We start from the raw sequence: 18,767 nt of genomic DNA on the forward strand, positions 1-18,767 counted from the left end.
CTACAAGCAGATGTTTACAGTTTCGGTATTGTCGCACTGGAAATTGTTGCTGGGATGAGCATCATGAGCTTCCAACATAATGAAAGTTTCGTATGCCTCCTAGATTGGGTAAGTTGTGTCATATCCATTTACTCCTTGCAGGCAACTTAAGCTCCAAAGCAGACTAGGTCTGACATCTTCGAAGACAGAATACTTCTGAGAACCACCTTAACATTAAGTCACTGCTAAAGTTGTCTCATCTAATCAAGAACGGACTCCTCGAACATGAGACAGTAAAACAGCTACATGTCTGTTTACTTTTGCCTTGTGGTTTATTTCAGGCGCTGAGTTTACAACAAAATGGAGACACAATGGAGCTTGTTGATCCAAGATTAGGGTCTGCCTTCAAGAAGAAAGAAGCAGCTAGGATGATTAAAGTAGCACTGCTATGCACAATTCAATCTCCCGCACTTAGACCTACAATGTCTGCCGTAGTAAGAATGCTTGAAGGAAAGGGTGATGTTCAGGAATTAGTCGTGGATCCAAGTACATTTGGCGATTCGTTGAGGTTTAAGAGTTTCCGAGGCAACTCTGATCAATCTCAGTCTGAGTATCGACGAAACTCGGTCCCTCGTGCATTCATCAGATAGAACATGGATGGTCCTTCATCTTCATCAGCCCAGGGATCTGTATCCAGATCATTAATAATGATCCTAACATGTACGGATGCCCATTAATAGTCTTCTCAGCAGTCACAATCTTACAGCTGAAATGAGTTTCACTTTGTGTAGAATTAAATAAATATCTTCAAATAAGCTGTATATGACTTGACAGGAGTCACAGGATAGGTGTTTTACGAGACAACTGTTGGTTTAAATTGATTTTTATTTAAAAATATATTAAAATAATTTATTGATATTAATATGTTAAAATAATTTAAAAAAACATAAAAAATGGAAATAAAAAAATAAAATAAACCATGCGAAATCTGAAGGTTCTCTTTTTTAAAAAAGATAAAAATCAGTGCAATCATAATATTTTTTACCCACTACAAATAATTATCAAAGCTGTCGTGTATATTCCATTAATATAACTTATTGAATTTTAATTATTTTAATGGAAACAACGTAGTCTAAATTCAACAGGTAGTATTGTTTTTTACCAACGCAATTTTAAAAATAAAATAAAATAAAAGGTTGCACTATCCCTTTAAACGAGAAATTATACAGAATAAATAAATTTAAATGTTCAGTCAAAGAATAATATAAATTATATTTTTATAATTTTAAAATATTAAATTAAAATAATTCTTTTACCTGTCACAACCTTTTAAATTATTTATTTATATTTTTATTTTTAAAAGTTGCACTGCTAGAAGCAGCATCACTTTTTATTTTTTATTTTTTTATTGAAAAAAATTACTTAGGGCCATATTTTATCTTAATTTTTTCATAAAATTATATTTTATATTGCAGGTTAACACATAATTCATATGTCGATGAAACAACTAAAATATTCCTCAACGTTTTCACCATTTCCTTTTTTTATTTCTTTTCTTTATCCTCTCCAAGAGACTTTTGGTGAAAAACTATACTAGGGGTCTTTGGGTTGCGATATAACCTGTTTTCATTACTTTTTGTGGAAAATTTATTTTTCATTACTTTGGTTCAAATAAGCTGGAAGGCTCGGAACATGATTTCCTTGCATTAATGGAAGGATATTTTGGTTTTTTTTTTCAAAAAATATTTTTCAGCTAAAAATATATAAAAACTTCTCTCAATGATTTGTGTATTTGGTATATTAGTTTTTTTAATTATAAAAACTTCTTTCAATGCTTTTATTTGTGTAGCTATAAATCTTTTTTTTTATTAATTAAGATCTTTTGACTTTGTATACCATTTTAGTGTCTTATTATTATTATATAATACTGGAAATAATCAGCCTTTTCAGCTTGACGAAGTAAATAATTTTTTATTATTTTTTTAAAAAATTGTTTTCATTTAATAATATGTTTTTTTTATATCAACTTATCAAAATTATTATATAATAATGGAAACTTAATAATTTCTGCTATTCATAGCGATATATAAACTCGTGATACATTGTTTATTCCTGTTTGTTTGAAATGATTGATAAGATGCTTAGATGTGCTTGATTTAGACTCTGTTTGGGAAGTAGTGTCCATGTTCCCAAACCCGTCCTTACTTTAATTTGATTGTTCAGAAATGCTTTATTGGATTGTGACCCCATGGTAAAGTAAATATTTGCTCCTGAACAATGAGAATAATCACAATTTAGTCCTTCAACAATATGATGTGTTTGCTATTGCTTGAACTTATGATGTTCACTGTTTTGTTTTTTTACTGATGTAAGTGTCCAGCTAGCTTGCGTGTATTTTAACTAATTTTACGGGTCTTAAAATTAACAATTATATAAGTCTCCAATAACTAAAGGACTCGAACTCGTGATTATTGAAAAACAAACTTAAAATTTAATCAATTGAGTTATTCTCCTAGTTATGATGTTTACTGTTATATGTCACGCGATGGAGGAAAACCGATCTAGGCAACCATTTGTTTTACAGCAAGGACAAAATGAGGAGAATGCTCTATCTGTTAGGAAATAAATGTTTCTTCAAAAGAGAATATATTTTTATTTAATGCAATTTTCTTGTAATTATTTTTATTTTTATTTTTTATACTTAGACTCCTTGTAATAGAATAGCGTAATTATAACAATATAAAAAATACATATAAATTTCTATTTTATTTTTTTACATTTGAAATATTAGAGCTAGGTTCAATACCCTAGTCTTTCTTCAATATTTTGGTCAAATATTGTGGAGGACTAGAAAATCATAAGAAATTTTGAAAACACACGGAATCTCATGGAGCCACCCAGGAGAGACCGGTAGGGAATCCAACTTTGAAATGATATTCTTTAAGATATTTCATTTTGAGATATTATTCAATATAATTGGATTAATAAATATATTTTTATAAAGATATTTTTAGAAATAAAAAAAATATTTTTTTCCAAAAATATATTATTTTTTTCTTTGTATTTTTTATTTTAAAATTATAAAAATTCACTATAAAATTATATCAAAGAAAATTTTTATTTTTATGTGTCACCTAAATATATTTTTGGTTTTATTGTTTACAGTTTCTATTATCATCAGATAATAATTAAATATTTTATAATAAAACGTTGATATACTATCTTTTTAAGAAACAACGAGTGAGGCTCGAATATGAAATCTTTATATACAACGAGTTTGGTCGTGGTTGCGGCTAGCCGTGTTTGAGAGTATGGTTTGTGATTGTTTTTTAAAATATTTTTTATTTTTAAAATTGTTTTTGACATCAATGCATTAAATAATCTAAAAACACCAAAAAAAATATTAATTTAAAACAAAAAAAAAAATAAAAAAAAATACTTTTAAAACACAAAAAAAAAAACAAAACATATCTCGATACTTCCTCTCCAATTTCCCAATGATAATTTATTATTATTTTTGAGCTAACAATCTTCCTGTTGACGAAGAGATAAAATGGAAGGGCACAAGTCGTTCTAGTACAGACAAGGGTGTATTTTCATGTGTGCTTGTCTATTTACTAAATCTTTGACCTGTATTCGGTAATCTGCAGCAAGTTATATATATATATTTTTTTAATCTGGATATTACAGTTGTTTTTAACATATTTTTTATATAAAAAATTTCAAGTGTAAATAAAACATTTATCTAGATATCTAATATAAATAAATCAAAAATTATCTATGTAAATAAACAAAAAAATTGTTAACAATAATTAAAAGAAAAAATTGAAAAAAAATCATGAGATGAATATAGATCAAGATATTTGATTTTACAAAAATGAAATATCTTCTTGTTTTTATCTATTAAATTTATTTATTAAAATGAATAAAATACAATGCAAGACCGAGCATATCAAAAATATTTTTTGTAAAATAAATATTTTTTTATAAAATAAAGCTTATCTATATAAAATAAGGAAAACAATTCTTAAAAAATAAATATACAACAAAACATTTTTAAAAAAAAAGACATCTATATTCGAAAAGACTTGCAAAACCCATGACTTAAGCCATGATATCAAGATTAAACAATAGAAAAGAAATTAAAGATAACCACAAAATCAATCTTTTAAAAAAATAATGCAGAATGATAAAATCATAAGAGAAAATGAGAAAAACAATCCTTAGATGTGTTAACTTTTAAAACTCGTGATCCATTGTTATCCTATCAGAAGCACGACAAATAGAAAAACCATGAACTTAATCTCTAACAAATCAAAAACTGAAGGATGAAACTGGGGAAAAAAATAAATCAAACAAAAAATTTATAATTAAAATAATGAGCGTGAAAATCAAAAATTTAAATTGGAGGGTTAAATTGAAAAGAAAAAAAATTTAACAAAAGGAAAAGGAAATCAAAAGAGTAAGGGCTAAATTAAAAAAATAACATAAACTTTGATTGAAGGATGAAATTGAAAAATAACAAAACTTTAACAAAAAAACCAAAGAAAAAAAATTAAAAATCAAAAGAAATAATGACTGAATTAGAAAAAATAACATAAAAAAAAAACTGTAATTTAAGGGCCAAGGATGACTAATATAATTATATAAGGACTAAAATTTAAAAAAAAATAGGAAAAACATGCATTTTCTCTGGAAGAGAGAGAAAAGAATGAAGAAAGAAAAATAAATGACCACCAATAACAAATCATTATCACGTGCCACACCAAGAGGAAAAGCTGGGCGAGGCGGCGATTCCAATGACATGGCAGAACAACAGATTTGACCACTAGAAAAAGCAACATAAGCTGCCCAAAAGGTGCGAGTAACTCTCACGCACCCTTGCATTGAAAGCCTGACAACTATAACCTCCTGAGTTAAAAAAATTAATTATTTATAACAAAAAGTCCAAAAACATCCTTAATGATTCTTGTATTAATAAAAATACTTGTGTAAAAAGACAAAAACACCCCTGAATGCTTGCCCCTTTATTTTTTTATTCTAAAAACATAAAAGTCATTTTATAATTTTGTAAAAAACATTAAAGCATAAATATTCTTGCCCACCGGTTCAATTTTTTTTAGTGGAGGGGTAATTTTAGTCTTCAAAAAAATTGAAAAAAAAAACAACTCATTTCAATCATTTAATGATCAATTAATAATTGAAAATGACCATTTCATTAATTAAAGCTTTTTTCAAGAGCCTTCCTGGTGAAGAGGCACGTTCTAAGCCTTTAGGAGAATAGGTGTCCTTTTTGTGAGCAGCATTCAGACATTGTATCCCACATCCTCTTGCATTGTTAAGTGGTTTGGAAACTATGGAACAAAATTGTAGCTTGGAGAGATCTGAGCTGGGTAATGCCGTATGGCTTTGACGACCTTCAATGGCAATGGCTAGGTCTTTTGCAGGGCAACCACTGTAAGTTTGAAAGATCTGTTTGGGGGGGCTTTATGTTTAGCATTGTTTGGACTATATGGAATGCTAGGAACAACCTGATATTTGAGGAACAAAAGCCAATATGGGAAGATATACTATGGCTTTTGTTTTACTTTGCTGCAGGATGGATCGGGAATCTCAACTCTTCCTTCTGGTATACCATGAGGTGCTGATCCCTGTACCAGGGAATTTATGAATGCATTTCAGCTTGGTCTGCTTAATTTACTGATTTAGTGTGGGTTTGTTTTTGCTTGGCCTAATAGTAAGGTATAGGTTTTCTTGTATTTATTTATTATAATTAGGTTGATACCCTAGGCTACAATCTATGTAGCTAAACTCTGCTCAGTTGAGAAATAATAGAATGTGTTGGGTTGGTGCCTTAGCCAAACTCTTTTCTTATATTTATATAGAGTCCATACATCAAATAAGATAGAACAAATAACACTGACGCAGGGAAGGAGTAATATGATTACAACATCGCTAATATTAGAATCCTTATTCTGATCAAGATACATGAGTAACTGTAATGATTACAACATCCTATATTAGAATCCTATTCGTATAATAATGCCCCTCAAGCTGAGTGGTGGGGGTCAACCCGAAAGCTTGAATCGAAAAGCAGTAAAGGATGCAACAGGAAGCGTTTTAGTGAAGACCATCGGCAAGTTTTTGATCTCGAGAGGGAATAAAACGAATCTGAATTTCTTTCTTGGCAACGACGGTATTCACGAACAAAGTGATAATCCACTTCAACATGCTTAGTACGAGCATGGGAAGATAGGATTTGCTGAGAGATAAGGTAGCACGCAAGATCTATCACACCAAATGGTAGGGGCAGAGACTGAGGAACCTGCAAATCTGCTTAACAAGTATTGAAAGTACCAATGCTACTTCTTATCACTTCAGCGTAGGGAAAAGGACCATCAGCAAGGGGCTTATATACTCAGCCTCAGCTAGAAGGAGCAAGCAACACAGTGCGTTGCTTGCCGGATTTCCACGAAATCGGCGTCTGACCAAAATAAGACAAGACATAGGCCGCCCGTGACTTGCGATCATTTTTTTCAATACTACTACAGCCCAATCTGCATTATAAAGCCATGTAGAGAAAAAGAGGAGCCTCGAGTGATATGGAAACCATAAGATGCCGTACCTTTTAAGATACACGTAAAATACGTGTTGATCATCTGCGCCGGTAATAAATTTTCCCAATGAGAATCTGTAAGAGCATGCATAAAGACTCCGACAGACTCTGTTAAACAGCAAAGCATATATCTGGACGGGTGAAGGTAAGATATTGAAGAGCACCCACAATTTGACGAAATCGTGTAGGATCAGAGAATGAATGATCCGATAATAAAATGACTTCGAAGGGGAGACTGAGAAGTATCAACTGGTTTGTAGGAAGTCATACCAGCTCGGAGTGAGGATGTCAAGAATATATTTATTTGACGCAGCATTAAACCCCATACTGGTAGACTGAACTTCAATACCCAGAAAGTAGTGAACAGCACCTAAGTCACGAAGCTTGAACTCGAGCTGAGTAACTGTATAAGGTGATGAAGTATAGCAAGAGTTGCTACCCGTGAGCAGAATATCATCAACACACCAGAGAATAAAAGATATTAAGTCATCAGATAAGATAAACAGGGAGGTGTCAACCTTGGAAGCTCGGAAACCGATGGAGAGCAAAAAATCACTTAGACGAGTGTACCATGCTCTCGGTGCCTGTTTCAAACCATACAATGATTTGTGCAATCTACACACATGAGATGGAAGAGAAGAGTCAACGAAACCTGGAGGCTGTTTCATATAGACCTCTTCAGTAAGAACACCATTGAGGAAGGCATTATGAATATCAAGCTGATGAATCTTCCAATTTCGCGAAACCGCAATAGAGAAAACCAATCGGACAGTGGCTTGCTTAATAACTGGACTGAAGGTTTCAGAATAATCAATACCTTCCTGCTGGGTAAAACCTCTAGCAACAAGGTGCGCTTTATAGCGCTCAATACTACCATCAACACGACGTTTGATCCGATATACCCATCTACTGCCAACAACATTCATCGAAGGATGAAATGGAACCAAAGACCAAGTGCGATTTTCGCGTAAAGCGGTGATCTCATCACACATAGCATTATGCCAAACTGCATATCGGTCAGCATCAGAGAATGCAAAAGGCTCAGAAGAGGGAGAATACAGTACCCGTGTGGAGGTAGAAGTAGCGGCAGTGGAAGCAACTAGATTAGCTGTCTTCGGCTGCCGCGATCTAAGAGTCATAGGATGTCTGCTGTGTGCTAGTGGAGACGCATGGGAAGATGGTTGTAACGAGGAGACCTGTGGCAGCTAATAAGAAGACAAATCAACCATAAGTTGCAGACCAGCGGGAGAGGATGATAAAGAAGTAGCCTCAAGCATAGGACTGTCAGTAGAGGAGGGGCTGGAGGTAGAGACCGAAGCGACAGGAGTGCTAGCCAGGGAGGGCGAAGCAGAGGAGGGACTAGAAAGTGCCCCAAGACCATGAGGAGAGGAGACCAATTGACGATCTGAACCTGCATCATAAGGGTTAGACAAACAAGCATGGGATGATGGCCAAGGGATGGGTGGAGGTTGTGGTCGGGTGGCTGTTTGGAGTGGCAAAGCGGAGTGTTGTGGGCTGTTTGGGTGGCTAGTGAAAGCGGGTAGCGATGGGTGGTTTAGCAAATTTGGGAGGGTGATAGTAGTGGGTGGGGTGGGGGTTGTGGTGGAGACCTTTGCAATCTGTTTAGAATTATCAAATGGAAACACATGTTCATGGAAGCGAACATGACGGGAAATATAAATACGGTGAGATGCAATGTCAAGACATCGATAACCAAGATGCGAGGAACTATATCCAAAAAACACACATGGAGAGGAACGAAAATCCAATTTATGATTATTATATGGACACAGAAAAGGAAAACAAAGACACCCAAAGGTACGCAAAAAATGATAATCAGGAGACCGTTGAAATAAACAATCAAACGGAGAGCGATGGGCAAGGAATAGGAGTATGCATGCGATTTTATAAGATAAACAGAGGTTTTCGAAAGCATAATTCCAGAATCGAAAAGGTGCTTTACATTGCCCTAAAAGAGTAAGACTTGTTTCCACAATATGCCTATGACGACGCTCTACTGTTCCATTTTGTTCATGAGTGTGGGGACAAATCAGACGATGATGAATACCAATGGTCTGAAAAAATGTGGATAGTTTTCGGTATTCACCACCCCAATCAGTTTGAACAGATTTTATTTTTAAGGAAAATTGATGTTCGACAAGGAGTTTGAAATTGATGAAAAAACAGAGTAAACATCAGACTTGGCAACTAGAGGATAATACCATACATATTTTAGTATAAGCATCAACGAAGATAACAAAATAACGATTAGCCATCTGAAGAAAAAAAGAGGAGCAGGGCCCCATACATCACTAAAATTAATTCAAGTGGATGCAGAAGTTTTTGTGACCAGTAGGTCCTAAAGACAAACGCAATGATTTTTCCTAAAGGACAACTTTGACATTGAAAATTAAGACGTTTGTTGTTACAAATAATCTTATTTTCGAGATTAACAATTGAAAGATACGTGAAGTAGGATGACCTAGTCGACGATGCCATAAATCGCAGAGGCAGAAGTGCAGGGAGACCAATAGGCTTGGGGAACTGACGTGACGGAAGACTTGGTCAGGGCATAGAGACCATCTTTACTCTGACCTGAGAGAAGGACTTCATGGGTGTTGAAATCCTTGACATAAAACACACGAGGGTGAAATTCAAAATAAACATTATTATCAAGACAAAATTTCTGAACAAAGAGCAGAGGTTTTGTGATTGCAGGAACATGAAGAACATTAGATAAGGTGAAAGAACGATGTGGTGTATATATTTTTGTATGACCAAGATGAGATATAGGAAGGCCCTTACCATCACCAACATGCAAATTATCATTACCAAGGTACGGTTCTGAAGCGGTCAAGGTGGCAAGATCAGGTGTGACGTGTTGATTGGCACCGGTATCTGGAAACCAATCAACAGAATCGGTTGAGGAGAGATTGCGCTGCACCAGGTTGGCAGTAGGTTGTTGGCCATAACCTCGTTGCTGGAATTGAGGGCAATGGGGAGCTGTATGGCCTAAATTCTGACACAGTTGACAGCGTGGATTCTGCCCCCTATTACGCTGCCAAGAGCCTTGCCTATTGTCACCGAAGGAGGAGTTTTGGAAGCTGCGGTGATCAGGTCTGGAGCCAGCAAATCGGTTGCCTCTGTTGTTGGACTGGTTGGGACGCCAGCCACCGTTGAAGCGGCCCCTACTACGGCCAAAATAGTCAAAAGTCTGGCGCTGTGCAACAAGAGCAGAAGATGGAATGCTGGGTGTGGGCAGCAGAGGAGCATGTATGGAAGCAGAAGATTTGTGAAGAAATTCATGTGTGAGGAGATGGCTGTGAAGATCTGCATATGATAAAGGTTCAGCCTTGGTAATAAGACTGGTAACTAAGTCTTTAAACTCTCCCCGAAGACCACGAAACACATATAAATTGAAATCTTCAAGTGAAACTGGCCGACCAGCAGCAGCCAATTCATCAAATAAGGCCTTCGCTTTTTGCATAAATTGAGTTACTGATTCATCACCCTGTCGAAGATCCTGAAGAGAGCCGTGAAGTTGCATAATACGAGAGTTGGAGGTGGAAGCGAGAGCTCGCTCAAGAGTGCCCTAAGCTGAACAAGAACTTTGACAACCAACAACAAGATGCAAAACTTCCATAGATAGGGAGGAAAGAAGAGCACTTAGAACATGTGTTGATGGACATGTGTTGGAGCCATCAACAAAACCAAAAACTCCTTGGCCTAGGAGATAAGGTAGCATTTGCATACGCCAATATAAATAATTGGTGTTTGTTAATTTGAGGGAGATGACTTGATGAGTGTGAGAAAGAGAGATAATGCTTACGGCAGTAGAGGCAGCAAACGTGGGCTGCAAGAGGAGGCGTTCACCAGCCATGGTAGAGGAGAATCCAGGCGGTGACGTAGTTGAGGAAAGCAGAGGAGGCGCTGCAAGAGAAGAGGGCTGCACTGTCGGAGAAGAAGAAAGTTGGACTGTTGGTGCTGTAGAATTTGAAGATGTATGTGGTGGTTGTTCCATTGAAAAAGGGAGGTTGGAGGCTATGAGAAAATTATGTTTAATTTATTTTAGGGTTTTGTAGCTCTGATACCAAGTTGAGAATAATAGAATGTGTTGGGTTATGCCTTAGCCAACCTTCCTATTTATATAGAGGCAGTAGAACACTGCAGTAACTGTAATGATTACAACATCTTATATTAGAATCCTATTCTGATATATACATGAGTAACTGTAATGATTACAACATCCTATATTAGAATTCTATTCTATAATATGCTCACACTGCTCATGTTTTCTTTTTTCTATTATATATTTATTCTTGATTTTACAAAAAAAAAAAAAAAAAAAGCTAGTGGATTGCAGACGAAGGAAGATGGCTCCTGCACTCTCTGATATCTTGAGAATCATGTCTAGCGTACTTGTGCTTATGTTACTAATGTTCTGCATGAGAGCAATTAACTTGGAGGCCCAAGTTGGGAGCCTTGCTCCTGATGAAGGTACATATATATATTTTTAATTTGGTTCAGATGAGCAGATTCTTTAATGTTTAGAGGAAGACATGCAGTTGTAATGCCTCGAATTGGAAATTAGATAGCATTTTAAGGCCTATGTTAATTTTTTTTTTTTATCAGAGTAAAAAGATTTCAGTCGTATATTAATTATTTAATTTGCTTATGATATAATTTATCGTATCAAATAATTATTTTAATTAAAAAAAATTCAACTTAATAATTTCAAAAATTATTTAAATTAACTCACTAACACATTCTCTTTTTTAAACTTCAATTTTTGTTTTTATATAACCGTTTATATTAATTCTCTAATGCATTCGTCTGTAGAAACAAAATACTTTGTCAATGTTAATAATAATAATAATAATAATAACAATATAAAAAATTAGTCGAGATGTGTTCAAATTATAAATTTACATTCTGTAATTGCTAATATAATAACTATTAGAGATTTACATGGCTATTAGTTTTAGGACTTGTGGGACTAGTCAATGTGTGCGCAAGTTGACCGGACATTCAAATTAATAATAAAAAAAATTAATTTAGTATTTTGGTGAAATAGTGTGGAGGACTGGAAAACCAACACACGGAAACTCATAGAGCCACCCAAGAGAGAGACTGGTAGGAATCCAACTTTGAAATGATATTCTTTATGATATTTCATTTTGAGAGATTATTCAATACAATTGGATTAATAAATATATTTTATAAAGATATTTAAAAATAAAAAATATTATGTCTGAAAATATAGCATCTCTTCTCTGTATCTTTTATTTTAAAAATTTAAAACTCATTGTAAAATTATTTCAGAATATATATATATATATATATATATTATATATATATAATATATATATATATGGTTTTATTGTTTCTGTTTCCATTATCACGAGATAATAATCAAATCATGTTGATATACCATCTTTTTAGGAAGCTACCTGTGTGAGGCTCGAATATGAAAACTTTTATATAAAGTGAGTCTCTTTTTCTCCGTTTCACACACAAATGAATACGTGAACGTAAAATTCTTCTTCCTTAGTTCGGATACTTCCTCTCTAATTTCCCGTGATATTTATTATTAAAAGAGTAATATAAATTTATTTTTTCTTTACCATATAATAAAAGAATTAAATAAAAAACAAATCTAAAAATAAAAATAAAATAAAATTAAAAATATCTAACACCCAATAAAATTCAATAGTATTAGGTTGACTCCTAACCCCACCTACCAGTGGTGTGCCTGCTGAAAGCATACAAGACAAGGTAAGAAAGACCCCACATCATGAAAGGTCGACTATAATAATGCATCTCCAGGCAGCCTACTAAATAACTCTTGAAGTGGATTGCAGACTAAGGAAGATGGCTCCTGCACTCTCTGATATCTTGAGAATCATGTCTAGCTTACTTGTGCTTATGTTACTAATGTTTTGCATGGGAGCAATTAACTTGGAGGCCCAAGATTTGAGCCTTGCTCCTGATGAAGGTACATACATACATACATACATATATTATATATATATATATATATATATATATATATATATATAATTTGATTTTCATACACTCTTCGATAACGCAGTCATCAAATGTGATTGTATTTCCGAATTCTGTAACCATGTTAGTAATGGCATCATGCAGTGATTTTCTTACAGAATTCTGTGTTTTCTGCAAACATTTCTTGGCAAGGCATTGTAGAAGCCACCAGCTAATCATCCCAGAATTAGACGTTGAGATTTAATTGTGATTTATGCAGTGGAAGCTCTACTTGAAGTAGCAGCACAACTGGGCAAAAAAGGCTGGAATCGCAATATGAAACTGTGCAATGATACAATTTTACCTCGAAAGCTAGAAGCTGACAATAAAGTTGTTTGCAATTGCTCAGTTCCTGGAGAACCGTGCCACGTTATTGGCATGTATATCTCTTCACACTTACCACTCCATGCTTTTATTTTCAATTTTTAATCTGAGGTCTGAAGGATTCTGACGGGCCCAGTCCAGGGAATTAACAAATTACTCACACTCATAATGCTTCATAATTTTGCTCGATTCTTTTTATTAAGTTATATACCAATATCATGTATTTTTTTTCTTGATTTCAACATTAAAATATGTTGGTAGTGACATTTTATATATTTTTTATGAATTTATTTTAATTTTATGATTTAAGTTGCAAGTTTAACAAATTAACTTGGATTTAGTTTTTTAAATTTTTTCTTATCTTTTTTAAATTTAATATTTTTTTTAATTGGGATTAGTCATTTTTTTTATTTAATTTCTATGAGGTTATCTCGATCTTATTACCTAGATCACGGGTTTGATAGGTAAATCTGAGTTAATTTGGTTTATTTTTTTAGTCATTTTTTAATTATTTTTTTTAATTTACTCTTCAACAACTGATTTTGTTTTTTAATTTTATCCTCCACTATTAGGCTTTTGAGAATCGAGTTTTTTTAGTTGTTTTCAATTTGATTTCCGTTGAGTTATTTCGGTCTAAATGATTTGGTTTTTTTTTTCTTCTTGATTCCAACTTTCAACATTAGATGTATTAGAAAAATAGATTTGTAATTTTTTATTTGCTTTTTTATGAAGTTATTTTGTCTCTTGTTCTAGGTTATAGGTTTAATAGATTTGCTCGGGTTAACTTATATTTTTTTTTTTAAATTGATTTTTTGTACAATTTTAACCTTCAACATCGGGTTCGTTAGAAATTGAACTTCATATTTTTTTTTTATTTTTTTTCTTTTGAGTTATCCCGATCTCATAACTCGAGTTTTGGTTTGGAGGTTGATCGTGGTTGACTTGGGTAGGTTGTTTTGTTTTTTTCTTTTCTATTTTATCATTTAACATTAAATTAATTTATTAGTAATTGATTTTTATAATTTATTTTGATTTTTTTTCTATAAGCTAACATAATTCTCGGTTACAACTTGACATGTTAACTAAGATCGATTCAATAAGTCATTTTCTTAATAGTTTTTAAAAAAACTAAAGGAGTTGATGGGTTGCATGTGTTATTGCAATGCAGATATCTCAAAAAGCAAGATCTTGACGGTACTCTCCCAAAGGCTATCGAGAAACTTCCACACCTTAAACATCTGTAAGCAGTGCTTCAAATTATTACGTTTCTACAGATTGAGCACCGTGAATTTGCATCGTATGATTCGGTTTTATTAGAACTTAATTTATCGGCTCTGCAGAGGTCTTTGGGCCAACTACCTGAGTGGCAATATACCACCTGAATGGGCTAATACCAAGCTGGAAACATTGTAAGAAAATTCTGCTTTCATGTTTTCTAGCCAAGGAATTGCTTACTCATAATTAATAGATTGTATAAACAACAGGTCTGTCGGCGTGAATCGGTTGACAGGAAAAATTCCTAGCTATCTGGGAAGGATTACCACACTTAGTTACCTGTATGCATTTTTCTACTAGTCAATTTCTTGTTTTTTTTTTCTTTTCATATTTAAATCTGTTCAATTGTTTAGTCAGGAGTAATCCTGAGAGTTGGCATTTATGCAGGAACATTCAGGACAATATGTTTTCCGGAACTGTTCCCCCTGAGCTTGGAGGCTTGGTTAACCTGAAGAATCTGTCAGTTCATTCAAGCTTTTGTATTAGAAATTAAGTCCTAACTGATTATTGAATGCTAAGTGTTTTTCTCCTTTTGTGATTGCAGAACTCTCAGTGGCAATTATCTCACTGGAGAGTTACCCCCGGCTCTCACTAATCTTACCGGATTGAAGGAACTGTAGGCTCTCATTTCTCGTGGTTATTGTGTATCATACTCATTAGTTGCAGTATTTGATATTACAGATGCATCTCTTTACTCTCCAAGTTTCTTGATTCTGTGTTTTCCGTTTGGCGAATGCAGAAGGCTTAGCGGCAATTACTTCACTGGAAGAATACCTGATTTTATTCAGAGCTGGAAACAACTTGATACATTGTATGTGCTAGTTTCTACCACAAGCTCTGAATCTCATCACTGAAGCAGAACCCTAATCCCCCTTTAATTTTGTATTAACAGAGAGATCCAAGCTGGTGGTTTCACTGGACCCATTCCTTTGAACATCTCTGTCTTGACTAATCTAACTGATCTGTAAGATACTTGTTTTAAATTTATGGTCGCAGTTACAACTTTTATCCCGAACATCTCACATTTTTATGCTGTCTAATATTGAGCAGAAAAATAAGTAACTTACTTGGAGATGCTTCAGAGTTTCCCAACCTAGAATCTATAGCAGGCATTAACTATCTGTGAGTTATTCTGGCAGCTGATACTCTCATACCAGGATCAATTTAATTTACAACACAGTATATATTTAGCTTACATGAAATTAATGTATATTGCAGGATGTTGAGCAACTGCAACTTGTCAGGAAATTTTCCCATATATTTGACCAGAATGGCAAAGCTGAAAATTTTGTAATTTACTCTATCCCTTGTATATCATCCATTCTGTCATTCATCTACATGAAGATTGAAGTGTGAATCTCATGGATACTTAGAGCTGCTGATTTTAGATTGCAGCTACATTATTATTTGTAAATAACTTCAAAATGCATTATGAACCATGGTCTTTACCCTTCCCCCCCCTTCTTTTCGAAAACAGGGATCTCAGTTTCAACAGATTAAATGGTTCACTTCCAACAAATTATGATGGCCTAAAAAGCTTGGAGAAAATGTAAGTATACTGTATTATATTACCTTCTGAAATTAATGTTTGCCATATGAAAGCATAATTATTAAACCTAAACCAGTCAGACAACTAGTCCAAGAAAATCCAGGACTCGGAGCATGACCAGGGCCAAGATTCTTGTTGAACCTATTCAACCTGGCCAAACCCTGTCCATACCTGATCGGGTCAATATCTTGTGAAAAGAATGGAACAAAATTAATTTTTTTTAATAAAAACGTTGACCAGAGCTGATCCGATAGCTCAATCCTTTTTTCAAGTTATTCTCATGGTAGAGTACAGCAATTATGATGATAAACTTGTCCTCCAGACAGTTTTTTACAATGATAGCCTTGGGCAAATGTTCAACCAAATGACAATTTTTACTTTCTGCATAGGTATCTTACAAGGAACATGCTTACAGGGCCCATCCCAGATTGGATCGACAAAAGAGATACTCGCTAGTATGTTAGTTTTTTCTTAATTTCTGTATATAAATTATGATTTTTGAGATTTTTGTTTGTAATATATTTTCTTTTTACTCAATTAGAATTATTGAATATTTTATGCATTAACTCTCCCCTTAAAGACAGAAATGATCAACTTTAGGTAGGTTTAATAATTTAATTATTCAATATATTATTTTTATTGAATTATTGTTCGCCTTTATCTGAACATTCTCAACCCAAAAGCTTAATCATTGTCGCACGTGTGCGGCGGCGCGACGATCGTCCACCCCAACCCTTCATGAGGGTGTGGTATGTTGTCTATTTGGCATGGAAAATATGGTGAGACAAGGAGTTCTTTGTCTCTAAGCTAAAAATGGACTGGGAGTCGCCACCTAGTATTCTGGTTACTAGGAACCTTAACTGGTCTTTAGAGATCGGGTACGGAGACTGGTTGCGTAAAGGGAAGGTATTAGCACCCCAACTACGCCCTACCTAAGGTAGGCTGCATTGTTTTGTCTAATAAAATCTAAGTCATGTTGTGGTTTCCTATTGTCCAAAATATGCATTACATGTAATGTCATACCCCGGGTTCTAATGTTCAAACAAAAAAAAGAATTAAATATCTGGAATACGCATTACGTGTAATGTCATACCCCAGGTTTTATTGTCTAAAAAAAAAAGAATTAAATATCCGGAATATGCATTACGTGTAAAGTCATACCCCGGATACTAAGAGACAAACAAAATAAAATTTTTGTTGTTTTTGAAATATTGACCAATATTCTCTTGACTTTAATAAACTGGTTATTAAAGCCAAAATGCATGCTAAAACATTTTTTTGGTGTATGAAAAATACAATATGAATTTTTAGCTTTGAGACACTTGGCCGTATGCACAAAAACATTTTTTTCTTTTTTTTTTAATTTTTTTGTATTTTTGGAAGTTTTTTTTTTTTCGAAAACCGGGTATTTAAAAATCAGATTTTTGTATTTTTAACAACATAAAAAAAATACCACCAAATATTAATCAAAATGACATAAAAATTACATGGAAAAATAAAATGCTGAAAAAAAAATATTTTTTTTTAAATGGGCCGGATCAGGCCCAAATATATGGGCTGGGCCGAACCTGGCCCAAAGAATGGGTTAGCTACTGTGCACATAGTAACGGGGTTACTGTGTGCACAGTAACCAGAGAATTAATCTGCAGGTTACTGTGCACATGCACAGTAACCGTGAATTAATTAGCGAGTTACTGTGCACAGCACAGTAACTCGCTAATTAATCTTCATCTGCTGCAGAACGTAAACGTTCTGCACGCAGATGAAGCTCAACAAAAAAAAACGACGGGCAAGGCTACCTGGAGTGGTGGTGATGTTGGCAGCAACTGATGTGGCAGGGGTGACGGCGGCGGAACTAGCTGTTCGCGGTGGCCGGCGGTGCTGCTTTCCTCTCTCTCTCTCCTCTGTTTTACTCTCTTCTCTGCTTCTTCTTCTTCTTCGCTCTCTCTCCCTTCTCTTCTACTTTCTTCTCTCTCTCTCTCCCTTCTCTTCTCCTCTTCTTTCTTTGCTCTCCCTTCTCTTCCCCCTCTATTTATAGAGCCCGCGAGCATGTTTTTTCCATTGTGGAGCCAAGGAACAGGTCATGCGGCGGCTGGTCGGGCGCGGCTGTCCAGGCGTGCCTCCCTTAGTTTCGGCGGTGCGGTAGGTGGTCAGCCAATGTCTTCGGTCGGTGGGCTAGAGGGACCGGCGGTCGGTGGGCTTGAGGGACCGGCATCATTAAATATGCGTTCTTTTTCCTTCTTTGCTGCTGTATGTTTGGCGAGGAAGAAAGGGGAACAGTGCCGTTCAAAACGGCACTGTTTAGCCTTTCAATTTTTTATTTTATTTTATTATTTTTTTATGGGGACCCAAAAATGGGTTACAACAATCATGAACTTCAGGTTTCCCTTATCCTATAACAGATGCGTGTCTGTAGGTTTAATAATATGTCCTAGTCTTTGAAGAGCTATACTGATGAGAAGCTGGAAATCAGATTATCCTTCCCAGTTTCCAGATAGTTTTCAGTACAGCTGTGCATGAATGATCAAACTATCTCCAAGGTTTCATTTAGTTATTGTCCTTGAATAGAAAGGACAAATACAGTAGGGACAAAAATGTGTCTGGTTACAGTGACGAAGATGAAGATATAAAAATAAATTTGTATAGTTTTGGATTGAATTTTTATCTGTTAAAATCAGAAAAGACGTGAGGCGAGGACATGTCCTTTCTATCCCAACTGTCTTCATCTCTTCTGCATTGAGATATATAGCAACCAAAAGCTAACATGTGCATGCAATTTTCTAAAAAATTCGGAAATACTGGCTGAATGTTTAAGGAAGCTATCTTTGTATGCAGCGAAATCGATCTTTCTTACAACAATTTTACTTCGGAAGCAAAATGTAGAGACACACTGTAAGATTGATTTCATTTTCCTTGCCTTGCCTTTGATTTTGAAAGTCTGCTTCTTACATCACCATTCACTTCATGACCTACAAAACT

General features: G+C 34.5%; 1 protein-coding gene across 1 annotated transcript; it reads left to right on the forward strand.

Moving 5' to 3' along the window:
* Positions 1–12,456: 12,456 nt before the first annotated feature.
* LOC118058109 (uncharacterized) lies at positions 12,457–18,684 on the forward strand. The gene is made up of 14 exons (XM_073406538.1): positions 12,457–12,590; positions 12,861–13,020; positions 14,133–14,204; positions 14,305–14,373; positions 14,449–14,520; positions 14,627–14,698; positions 14,784–14,855; positions 14,979–15,050; positions 15,132–15,203; positions 15,290–15,361; positions 15,458–15,529; positions 15,717–15,788; positions 16,178–16,243; positions 18,624–18,684. Exons 1-14 carry the CDS (start codon positions 12,467–12,469, stop codon positions 18,682–18,684), a joined length of 1,128 nt encoding a protein of 375 aa, XP_073262639.1. The 5' UTR covers positions 12,457–12,466.
* The last annotated feature ends 83 nt before the right edge of the window (positions 18,685–18,767 follow it).

The sequence above is a fragment of the Populus alba genome, chromosome 19, assembly GCF_005239225.2.
Source record: "Populus alba chromosome 19, ASM523922v2, whole genome shotgun sequence".
NCBI classification, from domain to species: Eukaryota; Viridiplantae; Streptophyta; class Magnoliopsida; order Malpighiales; family Salicaceae; genus Populus; species Populus alba.

Bases quoted from the DNA above. Each gene is read 5' to 3' on its own strand.
- LOC118058109 (XM_073406538.1), top strand. From the start codon at position 12,467: ATGGCTCCTGCACTCTCTGATATCTTGAGAATCATGTCTAGCTTACTT. The intron at 15,051-15,131 runs GTATGTGCTAGT...TTGTATTAACAG, and splicing joins TGGAAACAACTTGATACATT to AGAGATCCAAGCTGGTGGTT. The intron at 15,204-15,289 runs GTAAGATACTTG...AATATTGAGCAG, and splicing joins TTGACTAATCTAACTGATCT to AAAAATAAGTAACTTACTTG.